The sequence below is a fragment of the Mus pahari genome, chromosome 6, assembly GCF_900095145.1.
Source record: "Mus pahari chromosome 6, PAHARI_EIJ_v1.1, whole genome shotgun sequence".
Lineage (NCBI taxonomy): Eukaryota > Metazoa > Chordata > Mammalia > Rodentia > Muridae > Mus > Mus pahari.
In genome coordinates this window covers 105,228,192-105,242,142 of record NC_034595.1, presented here as the reverse complement: position 1 = coordinate 105,242,142, position 13,951 = coordinate 105,228,192, and the positions used below count along the sequence as shown (strand labels likewise).

At 52.9% G+C, this 13,951-nt stretch overlaps 1 protein-coding gene across 8 annotated transcripts in view; it reads left to right on the top strand.

Annotated features, from left to right (window-relative positions):
- Positions 1-13,951, top strand: part of Prdm16 (PR/SET domain 16) — a 320,311-nt gene that overhangs the window by 297,835 nt on the left and 8,525 nt on the right. For 5 of the 8 annotated variants that reach the window (XM_029540251.1, XM_029540248.1, XM_029540246.1 and 2 more), the window contains 5 exons: positions 874-961; positions 3,348-3,517; positions 4,072-4,149; positions 9,523-9,692; positions 9,962-10,136. In XM_029540251.1, coding sequence (XP_029396111.1) covers positions 874-961; positions 3,348-3,517; positions 4,072-4,149; positions 9,523-9,692; positions 9,962-10,136 — 681 coding nt within the window. The remainder of the gene's footprint in view (positions 1-873; positions 962-3,347; positions 3,518-4,071; positions 4,150-9,522; positions 9,693-9,961; positions 10,137-13,951) is intronic. The other 3 variants (XM_029540250.1, XM_029540249.1, XM_029540247.1) reach the window with 1 other exon arrangement.

Below are 13,951 nucleotides of genomic sequence, written 5' to 3'. Positions count from 1 at the left end.
ATAGAAAGAAGCAAAATGAGGCAAGGCCGGGGCCCAGGTGGGGTGCAGGTGAGCAACCTAGGAATGGCTTATTCTGTTCCTGCGTCCTTGGGAGCAAGAGGATAGGGACAACTTGTTTGGTTCTGGTGTCCTTGGGAGCAAGAGGGTCAGCAGGTTTAAACAAAACACCTCATGGACTTCTACCAACCATGGGGGCGAAAGAAAGGACCCAGCAACCACCTGCACTGACCTCGGAGATTTGTTTAGCAAGTTGTCTCTGACACTTGAGGAAGAGTCAAGCATTGCAGTCTCCAGCAGCCGTTGAAGGTTTTCAGGTACAACCTGACTGGCTGCTGTAGGGAGTCTCTGGTAACTTCCCAGGACAGAAATCTGTCACCCGCATTTGTCAGCAAAATAGGCAGTGTACTCTGCCAGTTTCCGGCAGGGGCAGGGTATTTGGGGTGCAGGCAACAAGTCCAGGGGTGATACATAGTAACTTGTGGCTATGCTGGAGGCCTTGAGGGAAGCACCCACCATATAGGTGTGCAAGCCAGCGGGCAGGAGGCTGGTGCACACAGAGCCTTCAAAGAACATTCTAGACTCCAGCACAAAACCTTCCAACAAACACAGGAGGTGGTAACTGTTTCAGGGGAGATGGGATGTGTGGAGAAACCACTGAGTAGATAAAGATTCAGTTGAGGAGCTGAGGAGTCTGGGTAAATGAGCAGCTGGGGCTTGCCCCACTGGCCTGGAGGCTCACTGAAGTTCAGGTAGGAGTTAGCTGGATAGCCCCGTAGCCACCTCCACAGCGGTCTGATGGTCAATTCAGCACGGGTGTGGTAATGAGGAGCAAGAGGCTCGGTGGGGTATGTAACCCTCTGTGTTGCCGTCCAGCAGGGTAGAAAAGCGGAAGGTGGCAGACCCTGTGGGAGTCCTGAAAGAGAAGTACCTGAGGCCGTCCCCACTTCTGTTCCACCCCCAGGTAACAATCACTGTGGGCCTCTGAGATGGGAGTACTTAGAGGCGCGGTGTGAACAGGCTCTGGGTCCTAGGTTTCGAGTTGGGGGGGGGGGGGCTTTCTGAGATCCCACAGGTTATTGTGGACCTGGAACACATAGGGAAGTGTTGTCCTCATAAAGAAACACTTGGGTCTATCTAAAGGCCTCTTGCCTAAGGGAGCCCCATGTTTGCGAGGACCCCAGGCCCTAGGAAGGGATGTACTGCTGGTACAAGTGCCAAGCGGAGCAGAGTCTTGGACACAAGGAAACAGATGTTGGGGCTTGTATTCCTGTAGTAGACCATACCTTCAGTGAAAGGACCAGAGAGAGTGGGTCTTTGTGGGGAGGGGCGGGGGGGGGGAGACTGAGCAGGAAGGGACTGTCCTAGGGACGCGAAGGTAAGCCTAGCAGCCTGCCAGTCAGGTATAGCGCCCTCTATCCTGCTAATGTCCCTGCCTGTGTCCCCAGGCCACATGCCTCCTGGGGAACCCACAGCCCAAGGCGAAATCCTTCAAGTATCCGGGACCCCTGTCCTCACTACATGAGGTCTGGGCTCCCCCCCCCCCCCCCGCTCCTGTGAGCTGCAGGTCACAGTCCTTAAGCCTCCCTCACCGACAGGGAATCTTCAGGCCAAAAAACCCGCATGGGGCATTGTTCTTCTCTGAGCTTCCCGCCTTGGGTAAGCCCCAGTCTGTGAAACCTGCACCCTGGCTGAGTTCACAGCTAAACTTAGAGCCTCCCATTGTTCCACGGGGCCGCAGAGTTTGGTTAATAGCTTCCCCCAATTTTCCCAGGGCCGGCTGGAAAAAGCCGACCAGGCAGCCAGGCATATCCGGTGTTTGTGTTTGTACTAGGAGCTCACGGGAATGTCTGACAGGGCAGAGCAGGCCAGGCAGGCAGGACCCACCCTACCCGGTCTGAGAAAGAGAGGCCTGCGGGGGGCCAGCTGCCCATTGTCCCTCCTGCCCACTGCTCCCATGGGCCTACCTCCTCTGCCTGCCCTTGTGTCCCAGGCCAGGGTGAAGAGGCAGAAAGGAGGTGACTTGTGGTCACCAGTTAAACGGCCTGAGGTTAACTTGGCTGTCTGTGTCACTCAGACAGAAGAGCCTGGTGACCATGCAGAGATGGTTTCCACAAAACAGGCATTAGTACTATATCCATAGGCTGTCATAAAGACCTATGGACCAGGGCCTCAGTGTCACCCTTAGAATCCACCTTTCAGGTGTTGGAAAAGGCTCTAGAGAGGCCAGGTAGCAGCCCAGAGAGCAAGGCAGCTCCATCTCCAGTGAGCACGGACACAGAAAGTGTATGTGGTATGTTCTGATGAGGGTCACACGTCAGTCCTCTATTAACAAGGCAAAGCCTGCGTCTCTGTTGCCTGCACGGAGCTGTCCAGTGGCCATGGGGAGGCCCTACCAGGGTAACTGGGCAAAGTGTCCACCCATTAACCGTGCTTCTGTGGGTTTCTGTCACGGCCATAACGCTGTTTGCCCAGATACCAAATGTCTCCGCCACTGTGTTACGAGGCTTCCAAGTAGCGGCAGTACAAAGTCCTCCCTTCCCTGTTGTCAGTGCCCAGCAAACATCCCACAACGATGCTTTGGGCATCCCAACAAGGTGCCGAAGGGCTTCGTGACTGGAGTCATGCAGAAGGATTACAGTCATGTGACATGCAGCCTTTGTTCAACCATGGGCAGCTGGGTCCCAGATTCTGACATCAGTGAACAAGTGCCTTGTGTTTGGCACTAGCGCTAAGCAATAAACACTCCCCGGAGGTAGCTGGCCATGGATGGGAGCCTGGATCGGGAGGTGATACCTTGTCTCCTCATTCATCCATGTCCCACTGGTGAGCTCAGTGGGGTCTTCATCTAGGCCCAGTTTCTCCCTACACTCACAGCACTCTGAGAGACTGAAACTTTGCCCTCTGTCTTCAATGGCACCTGCCCCACCCCTTCTTCCTCTGCTTCCCTCACCTTTCCCCCATCTCTGTGGTCTGCCAGACAAAACCTGCCTTCCAGGACAGACATTTAGCAGAGGTATGAAGAGAGCCCCCCCATGGTTCCCTTGGCACAGGTGGGAGAGGTACAGTTTCAAGGTCCCTGTCACCAAAGACTTAAGTCTCAATGGAGCCTGCATAGCCTGGGGTTTTAACCAAATTCTGCCTGCTAGACTGAAAAGACCACTCCAGATGACCCTGGATTATAGTCCCAGTGCTAAGAAGGACAAGAACAGAGTAAGCTGTGGCTCTAATTCCAATGGCCATCCGGGAGCTATTGATAATAGTTAGACACGGGGACCCGGGGTGCACACTCTCTGAAGACGGACGGCAGTTATGCTGAGTCATCAATCTCTCTCTCTCCGTGCCTGCAGATGTCAGCCATAGAAACCATGACGGAGAAGCTGGAGAGCTTTGCAGCCATGAAGGCCGACTCAGGCAGCTCCCTGCAGCCCCTGCCTCACCACCCCTTCAACTTCCGCTCCCCACCCCCAACGCTCTCGGATCCCATCCTCAGGAAGGGGAAGGAGAGATACACGTGCAGGTGAAGCACCGAGGGCTCCTTGGGGGCTGGTGGGAAGGACACACACACACACACACACACACACACACACACACACGCCTATGAACCTGCTTCTGGAAAAACCCAGAGTTGCAGTCCTGCTGAAGCGCAGGGTGAGCGTACAGGCTCCCCATCTGCCTGGGGCCGCATTTGTACATTCGTGATCTGGGTAGGCTTCTTGAATTGTCCTCTATGCTATGTTATCTGGGCCCAGTGTGCAGTTTAGCTAAGTTCAGAGGCCAGAGAACGGCTGCACAGCATCGGCCACTGTACTAGGAAGGATGGTGGGCCTGGTGCTGCAGCCATTGCTCACGGCCTTGGGAGGACGTGTTCCCCGGCTCCCTAGCTGATCCCAGCCACTGGCATGATGCTGGTCCCTCCGCTCTGTGCTTTGTGAGATGTCTGGGCTCAGGGCAGAGTAGAGATAGTAAGGATGCTGGCGAGCCTCTGAGCTGAGCTCTGGATGAACAGAAATCTGGAAAGGGACCATGTGGACTGCCCTAAAGCCTCTCCTGCCTCTCTTCCCTCTGTCTCAGGTACTGTGGCAAGATCTTCCCCAGATCTGCAAATCTCACAAGACATCTGAGGACACACACGGGGGAACAGCCATACAGGTAGGAGCCACGTCGTGCTGGTATCTGAGGGATTTCCCCAGCTAGTATCCATGCACCTTTAGTCCCCTTCTTTCAAGCACATGCCTATATTCAGATCTGCCGACAGGGCTGGGGCCACCAGAAGGAGAGTGGACAGTAGCCAGACGTCTGGCTCTGACACTTTCTGCCTTCATCTCCTGGCCCACCACCCTCCATCTCTAATGTAAGGAGAAGGCAGGAACTACCCAGGAAATTGATGGAAGTCTCCTTTCATACTCCCAAAAGAGGATGTGAGAGAACCTGTCTCTGGTATCCAAAGTGTCAACCAAGGCAGGCATTCAAAAATCAGGGAGGGGTGTGTCTTGAAGCTGGAGTCTCCACGGGTCTCTGGGAGAACCTTAGCTAGCAATCCCCCACCTACTCCTATCTCTGTCATGATGACCATTAGCCTCCCCACGTGTGAGCTTTTAACAAATATGGGGTGTCCTTGATTCCCTACGGCAGCCCTGAGTGGGGAGACTGCATGTGTTACTAAAGTATCTTGGGATATGGAGCAGCCTCCCAGGGGATCTTACTATCCCTGTGTCAAAAACAAGGGGCTATAGCTTAAACATGGCCTGAGATTCTTCAAGGGTTGGAACCGAAGGCCACTCTGCCTACTCTTCTGGCCCCGGGTCCCTGTCCTCTTTGTCCTTGAGCCTTTGTTTTTGCTCAAGAAGGTCTGAGGAGGACGCCTTTTCTTGCCATGCTCTCCCCGGCAGGGAGTAGGCCTTTTAAAACCGAACTTGGGCAATTGTCACCCTGAGACAAACAGGGAAATGGCCACTTCTCTGCCAGGACCAGTTTAGCAACACATTCTGGGGTGTGTCTGGCTGGCTAGGGCTTTGGGAAAGAAAGAGTCTGGCTTGCTTTTAGACCGATGACATTAGACTCCTGTACCGTGCCCACACATAGCTTGTGCCACCAGGAAGTAGCCACGTGATGATAGAGCCCTGAGGACTCCTCTTGTGCCCCTCCCTGTGGCAGGGATCCCGTGTGGGTGTGTATGTGGTGTGATCCCCAAGCCCCGCTGGGGTACACAGAGCATCCCTGGTGGCCACGGGCCCACATCTGTGCTGGTAAATGACCGCTCTTTCTAGTTCTTTCTTGCCCCATGCTCCCCAGTCGTCCCTGACATGCAGCCCCCCTCTCCCCCCCACCCCCGTCTGCTCTCTGAAAATAGTGACTTACAACTTAACAAAGGCAAGCAACAGAAAGATTTATTTGGTCTGGTCCTCACCCAGAAACGAGCCCTGTGTTTTTTCTGTAATGAGAGCCGACTCCTGGACAGCGTGTCGCACTAAGAGCCCCCAGAGGGTAGGGGCCGTGTTTATAGAAGAATTTAATTATCATTGATTTCTTTTGCTCCCTCCAATCTGAGAGTTTCGACTTTGGTAACAATAATTGCTTTGCAAGTTTGTGTTGCAAATCCTGGCTTTATCTGGCTTGAGGCAGGCATTTGCCAAGGGGTTTAAAGCGTGCAGCATGCCTCTTGATACCGCTAGGGACTTCGCTTAGTCTTTCTTTGATAACTGGAAAGAGTTTAAGTTGGAACTGGAGAATGTATAGCCCAACCTAGGAATCCATTGCACAGGGATTGGCAAGGATGCTCAACTCCCACCTAAGTATGATGCTCACCTTAGTGTCAGTACGCATGTGCATGGTCACTGTGTGTGCATGTGGGTATGTGTACCCTGCAGAGGCTGGGGCCCTCCAAAAGGCAGATGAAGAGGGTTACCTTGAGTTATCAGGACGCTGTTGGAAATTTCTCAGTTTCTCACATGTCCCTGCATCCTGACATGGGGTGGCCTCTGCTTTTCCTACACATTCTAGAAAGGGAACAGCCCTTTGCACACAACGTCTCCTGGCTTTGCCATCTTCTCCTGGAGTTGGAGAAAAGATACCTAAAGACACTCTTATGTCCTAAAATACCAGCATGTAAGTTTTACAGAACTTAGATTGTGGAGGTAGAAAGATCTGACCAACTGCGGCTGGAGAAGACTGCCTTGCAGATGTATATCCCCAGCACCCACATAAGAGCTGAGCAAGGCCGTGTGGCCCTACAATTCCAGGGGCATCCCTGGGACTTTCTGGCTAGCCAGTCTAGCCAAATCGCTGTGCCCTAGGCCCAATGAGAGACCCTCAAAAACAAAGAGGAGGGGAAGCAATAATGGACGACACTCTACGCATAACCCAGGAATGCACACACACATACACATATGCATGCATGCACACACACACATTTACATTTTTAATTAAGATTTTTAAATAGAAAAATTAAGAATTGAGAACAAAAGGGCTGTACCCCCAGTATACCTCCTTCCAACTTTGATACAGAGGCTTGCCTGGCTGCCGGGCATAGCCTGTGGCATTCTTAGATGCTGATCTTCCAGGACCATCCTGGAGCTCCTGATCAGGCCCATGACTCCTGCTTTGTGGACGCACACCTCCTATCTCCTCCCCAGCTCCTGTTCCGTGTCTTGTATTAAGAAAGCCGACTTGGTGTTCAGCGGGGGCTACAGGTGGCTCCTGCAAGACTCCCCCTCATTTGTTTTTATTCTTAGAACATGTTTAATTCTCTTCTTTCCTTATCTGTCCTCACCTTTAAAATGATGTAGCCGTGGTGGCTGGCTGTAGCCTCCCTGTGTCTTAAGAACGATGCTCCTCAGCCCAGAAACCCGGCTGAGAGGTCTGGTCTCACCCTCACCTGCCCTGTGCATCCCTCGCGGCTCTGGAACGGCCACAGGCATGGTCACGGCAAGGTCCTCCCGAAGCGCTCTGCCGGGCCGCCTGTGCCCTCTCCTCTCTGCGAGCACAATGGCGTGTTGCTTTATGCGGCACGGCTGTAAATTTCCCTAGCAGCCTGTCAGCTTATTCACAGTGCAGAGCCCAGCTGCTGAGCGAACTCTGCTCCCTCACAGCCCTGGGGCTCTCTGCTCCCCTAAATTGCAAGTGGATGTCTCTGCCTGGGCCATTTATTTAGATTAGAACAAGGAGAGGCTACATTCACCACCCTGCAACCAGAGCTCTGCACAGGCCTCTGCCGCTCCAACCTCCCTCCACATCCCAGCATTCCCATGCTTAGGGGTCTGTGCGAGCGCTGCTGCATGGGAAGGGGGGGCGCTGTCAGAGGTCTCTGCATCTCCGGAGGAACCAAAACAAAAGAAAAGAAGAGCTATATGAATGTGCTTCCGATGGACAGGCAGGCCAGACCAGGGCTGCGCTGCCTGGATGACCTGTGGCATCTGCAGGGGACTCGTGCAGTTGAGGAAACTCCTAGTCCCATGAGCAGCTTAGCCTTGGCTTTACTCCGCAGATACAAATCAAGGGTTGTTTTTTGGTTTGTTTTTTTTTTTTTTTTTTTTTTTTTTTTTGGTTTTTCGAGACAGGGTTTCTCTGTATAGCCCTGGCTGTCCTGGAACTCACTTTGTAGACCAGGCTGGCCTCAAACTCAGAAATCCACCTGCCTCTGCCTCCCTAGCGCTAGGATTAAAGGTGTGCACCACCACGCCCGGCCAAATCAAGGTTTCTTTTCCTGAGCAATCACACACTCCCCCCACCCCCAAAAAAGCAGGAAGAGCTGGGCCTGGCCCTGTCAAGGTGTCGCTATGTTTTAGGGTATGTGGGGAAAGCAGGTGAGAGGTGAAATTCCTTCTGAAATGTCGCATCCACAGGGGGTTGCAGAGCAAGCAGGACCGAGACCTGATATTGCTCAGGCTGTGAGAACCAACAGTCACATCTGGGCATATTTTGCAGGTGGTCATGTGAGTCACGCTGTGTCCCAGGCTGTGGGAAGAAAGGCTGTGTCCAAGGACACCCATGTGCCCCAGAGGCCACTCAGGACTCCCTGAGATACAGTAGAGGCCCAGACCTGTGATTTAAAAAAAAAAAAAAAAAAAAGTCTGGTGAGGTAGTTAAAAGTATAGCAGGAGCAAGGGGAGCCTGGCCTCAGACAAGGCTGGAGGCTGACAGGACCGACTGAAGAAGGGGACCATACACAAGGGGGCAACACAAGAGTTCAAGGTTGGAAGGTCACGTGCCTGAAGGAAGAGCCTGGGCGGGAGGACAGGCCTCTCCGGGTAGCATCCCTTTCTCTGGGGCCTTAAACTCCCTTGGTTTTTATCGGGCATCCAGGGACCAGAGGATTCACAGACTCTTGAGAGTCCAAGGGCAAAGTTAATAATTGCAGCCCCAAGTGTCCTAACTCAACAGGGACAGAAACACAGTCAGACACCCTGGGCAGGGGCCCACCCAGACCTCCAGGGTCCATCTAGAGCCTGGCCCCTCCTGTGCTGGATAGCACAGTGCTATAAAAGCTGCTCTGACACGGCCCCTCCTGGCTGTGCCCCTGGTGTCCTCAGATATGTCTGCAACCACATGACAGAGGCTCGTGACCAGTGTGCTGTTCTAGAGTCTGCCACCTGCCCCAAATCGCAGTGGGGCAGAGCCCATAGGAATGCAAGCCTGCTGTATTTAGAACACTCACACATCCATGTGGGTGAAAAAAAAGCCCCCCATCTTTGCCCTCGCTGAGGCTGACATCATATACCTGAGCACACACATGCACTTATACTAAACACACACTGCATGTATGCCCATGGATGCAGAAAAAAAAATACACCACGGAGTCAGAATCCCTGCTGCAGGGTCTGTCTGTGTGTACAGGCCCTCAGGGAAGTCCTGGCAGCTCAGACTCCCACAATGCACTGCAGCGCAGACTCCCACAATGCACAGCTCGCCCCTTTCCAGGGGCGTCTCATGTATGCTGCGGAGCCTGGAAGGTCCCTTCTTAAATCACTCACTGTTCTTTGTTTCGGGCTTGCACAGCTTCTAACTGCACCGTGCTCTCTGGTAAAATGGTTTCCCAAGTGCTTGGTCAACCTAGTGGGGGCATGGCAGGCAATACTCTGAGCACACAGGAGCCCATAGTAGCTTGAAGGACTCAATATGGCTACTAGCTGGCCTCAGCATCGAAGCCACAGTCCCAAAATCCCCCCACCTGACCTTCAGGGTTACTAAGAGCATTAGATAGCCACCCTGAGTCCCCAAGTCAAATGGGGCTGGTGCAGAAGGCTGCTTTCCCATCTCAGGGTAACCAGCCAGAACAGCTTCTGCATCTTTCGGTGGCTCAAGGCTGCCCTCTTGAGGCTGAATCAAGAATGTCACCTTGCACGTATCTCGGCATCTAACTCCCTCCAAAAGAGCTCAGGGATAGTTAAAACCTGGCCTAGATGTCTCTAAGAACCAGAATCCTAGGACATGTCTGGTAGTCAGGTGGCCTCGGGGACTCCACAGTGGACACAGCTCCCACTGCACTTGATCTCTCCTCTGAGGCAAGACGCACCTGTTTTCCAGGTGCAAGTACTGTGACCGGTCATTCAGCATCTCCTCCAACCTCCAGCGGCACGTGAGGAACATCCACAACAAAGAGAAGCCGTTCAAGTGCCATCTGTGCAACCGCTGCTTCGGGCAGCAGACCAACCTAGACCGGCACCTGAAGAAGCATGAACACGAGGGTGCACCAGGTTGGTGGGGTGTTGGGCGTGGTGGAGGAGGGGCGTGGTGGAGGAGGGAGGGCGTGGTGGAAGGGGGCGTGGAGGGAGAGGGGCGTGGGCGTGGTAGAGGAGGGCGTGGCGGAGGAGGGGTGAGGGAAGAGGCCTGGCAAGCAAGGGCAACATCACCCCTCAAACAACTTTCTAAGAAACAGTTCCCTAAGATCACCCCAAGTGCACATTGGCACTGAGTGAGGGCTGGATGGCCCCAAGAATGCCCCTGACACTCAGCCCATCCACAGTGAGCCAGCACTCCGGGGTGCTCACGAACCACCTGGGCACCAGCGCCTCCTCCCCCACCTCCGAGTCGGACAACCATGCACTTTTAGATGAGAAGGAAGATTCTTACTTCTCCGAGATCCGAAACTTCATCGCCAACAGCGAGATGAACCAGGCGTCCACTCGAATGGACAAACGGTAAGAAAAATAAGCCAGTAAGAAAAATAAGCCAGCCCAGGCAAGTCTAGATTCAGCTACTCCAATGGTATTGTCCAGGATGGATGCATGAATCTCCACCCCTGGATGGTACTAGGTCCCATATGGAGGTGGTCCCAGAACAAGAAGAGTCCTCCCCACCAACCTCCCCATGTGCACACCTGCAGCCACTTTACACTAAGAGGGAGAGGGAGACCAAGACAGAAAGACAGGAGAGGGAGAGAGAGACAGAGAAAGGGGGGAATTCACCCAGGCTACAGAGGTTTCTCTGACATCTCACATCCAAACGTCAGTGTGTCCTTTACGTGGGGACTCTCCCTTCTGCAAGGACACCTCCATATCCCAGGAAATGAAACTGATCAGAGAAGACTTTGAGATATAGACGTTCTCTAAACCCTAAGAAATTTCAAGAAGGGTCTCCAGTTTTGAAGAGGAGAACCAGAGGCTCATAGAAGTGGCATAGCTTGCCAGCACACGCCTTTAATCCCAGCAGTTGGGAGGCAGAGGCAGGCAGATTTCTGAGTTCAAGTTCCAGGACAGCCAGGGCTATACAGAGAAACCCTGTCTCGAAAAACCAAAAGAAGAAGAAGGAGGAAAAGGAGAAGGAGAAGTAGTAGTAATAGTAATGGCATGACTCGCTGACTCAAAACTGGCCCACAACCTAGAGCCAGGACTCATCCTTTATTGCATGAGCCATCGTGGGCCACAGCTCTGTGCCACCAGGGCCTAGCTTGCTCCCATCCACTTTGAGGAAGTGAGGGAGGGGTCTCCAGAGATGTGCTCCCTCGGGCACTTGTCTCTACCTCCAAGGCAGTCTGTACCTCCCTTGTCTCTGGTGCTTTGGGGAAACTGTGAAGACCAGACCATCAGTAATGATGTCTTGAACTCTGATTCTGCTCACAAGTCTGTGGTCTTGCTGGCGGTCCTTGATTACACATGAGGGCCTAGACCACAGCTCACCAAATGCCCTGGCATGCCCTCATCCTGGCCTTAGGCACAGTGTTCTGAATGGAACCTGCCCTGTCCTTCAAGATGCAGTTTCTGAGAGCCACCCACTTGTTTAACAGCCTGATGCCCTCCCTGTCAGAGGCAGCTGTGTGTGAGAAGGTACTTCCACAGCAGGCCTTCCCTGACCCCTCAGAGAGCTAGAGAGCATGCCCCTGTTGTTGAGACAAATGTAGCTTCCTCAGGCCCCAGAGCAGAACCACTTAAAGAACCATGAAGACTCATCCTCACTGGGATGGACAGGACCCAAGTATATGTGGGCTCCCAGGGCCCTGGGCACCCAGAAGACACGCCCCCTCATTCTGAGCCATAGTAACAGGCCAGAGGACCCCCCCCCCACATGCCTAGCAGAACAGGAGGCATTTGTGGAAGGAAGAGGAGAAGTTGTTCCTCATCCTCGAAACCCTAACCACATCATGGCTGCTCTGACAGAGCTCCCCAACATGTCCTCCCTCACATTCAACCTTAGTGATAACATAGGTGGACCAAAAAAGGACCCACCCCTCCCAAACCCAGCCCATTTTGTTGAAGTGATGTCTCCAAGGTCCAGCCAGCTTTGTCCTGAGTGCTATGGTCCATGTCACCACAGTTGTAAGAGCAAGTGTGTGTGAGGTTGCCACGACTTGGCAGTAGAGTGGGGAGGACTGCAGACTCAGCTGGGGCTGGTAACCCACGTTCTCTGGGTCTTTCTCTGTTGAGTCCTCCCTTTAGTGATCAGTGAGAACCCAGTGCCTGCCAGGCCAACCCAAAGGATTGTCTATGTGCTGAACTGTTTCCCCAAGGACCACACATACAATCTAACCCCATCCCTCAGATGGTGACCTGGGACAGGGTCCCCTAGAGGTGTCAGAGTTACAGCAAAGTCCTACTGGATTTTGGTGGTGATACTTCCACATGCACCACACACACACACACACACACACACACACACACACAAGGAGATAGATACAGGTGAAGCCACATGTTGACCAAGGACTGTGGGAGCTACCAGATCTTCCCTCAGAACCCCCAGCTGTGGTGTATCTTGATCTCTCAGCCTTTTGCATCTCTGACCCTAGGACTGTCCCTTCCTGCTGCTGCTGTGAGCCTTGTCAGTCAGAGCTAAGCTTAGTTGCCTCTAAGGCAGCGTTCCTGTCTCCACCAGAGAAGCTGCTGTCCTACCTGAAGCTGACACCAGTCTGCCAGGGTCCCTGCTGGGCAGCACATACCAGAGAGTGAGCATGCAGGAAAGAAAGCACAGTATCTGCTTCCAAACAGCAGGGTTCCTCTAGCCCCGCCCAAGACCAGCCAGCAGGGGTAGCTTTACCACACCAGCTAAGTCCCCTGAGTGTGACACCCAGGGCCAGGCTGGGCTCACTGGCCGCACTTTCTCTTCCAGTCCTCGGAACTGTAGGGACTGAATTCTCTCCCACTGCCACTACAGGGTGACAGGATCCAGACCCCACCTAGCCTAGAGCCTTCGGTGCCAGGAGGTGAGCTTAACATAGTCTTGACTGGCCCCCAACACAAGTGACTAGAAGCCAGGGACATAGGAGGCCTCAAAGCTTGTCAAGATTCTGCCTGTCCTGGAAGCATGGCAGGAGGTAGCATCATGGGTGGAGTCGGCCTGCAACTGCAACTGAATCAACCACAGCCTTGACACCACTGTGCAAGTCAATCCACTAAGATGCCACCTTCAGTGAAAATGACCGGACCCCTCTCTCCCCCAAGACCACAGGCATTGCCCAGTCGGAGCCCCCAGAGCTGAGTAGAAATGAAGGCCAGGAAGATCTGGGAGCTGTGGACATGGGATTCAAACATGGGTTGTCTTTTGCTGTGTCCATTGCTGGTGTGGACCCTGTCAAGATGGCCATGGTTCCTGGCACACAAGTTATGGTCATTGACTTGAACATGAACCAAACTGGTGGTGTTCCTTGAAGGAACTAGATCTGGCTTGCTCACTCTCGTTAGTAAGGAACCAATGCACGGAAGTCTTTCCCAGAGCCTAGATAGAAAACTCGTGATTAGGAATCCAGCTGATCCCAGAGCCTAGATAGAAAACTCGTGATTAGGAATCCAGCTGATCCCAGAGCCTAGACAGAAAACTCATGATTAGGAATCCAGCTGATCTTGCAGAGGACTGGAGTTTGCTCCCCAAAGCCCATACCAGGCAGCTCACAATCACCTGTAACTCCAGCTCCATCCGATTCAACACCCTCTTTTGGGATCTGTGGGTATCCACACATCTAAAAACAGACAGAAAAAGATAAAATCATTTTTTAAAAAAATCTCACCCAGAGGCTTGAACACATGGCTCAGTTGGTAGAGCGTTTGTTTTGCAAGCATGGGGTTCTGAGTTCAAGCCTCAGAATCCATATTTTAAAAGGGGGGGGGCTGAAAAGATAGCTCAATGGGTAAGAACACTGGCTGCTCTTCTAGAGGTCCTGAGTTCAATTCCCAGCAACCACATGGTGGCCCACAGCTATCTGTAATGGGATCTGATGCCTTCTTCTGGTGTGTCTGAAGAGAGCAACGGTGTACTCATATATGTAACATAAATAAGTAAACCTTAAAAAAGAAGAAGAAGAAGAAGAAGAAGAAGAAGAAGAAGAAGAAGAAGCAGCAGCAACAGCAGTGGGCAGTGGTGGCACACGTCTTTAATCCCAGCACTCGGGAGGCAGAGGCAGGCGGATTTCTGAGTTCGAGGCCAGCCAGGTCTACAGAGTGAGTTCCAGGACAGCCAGGGCTACACAGAGAAACCCTGTCTCAAAAAACAAAAGAAAACAAAACAAAACAAAACAAAACAGAATCTA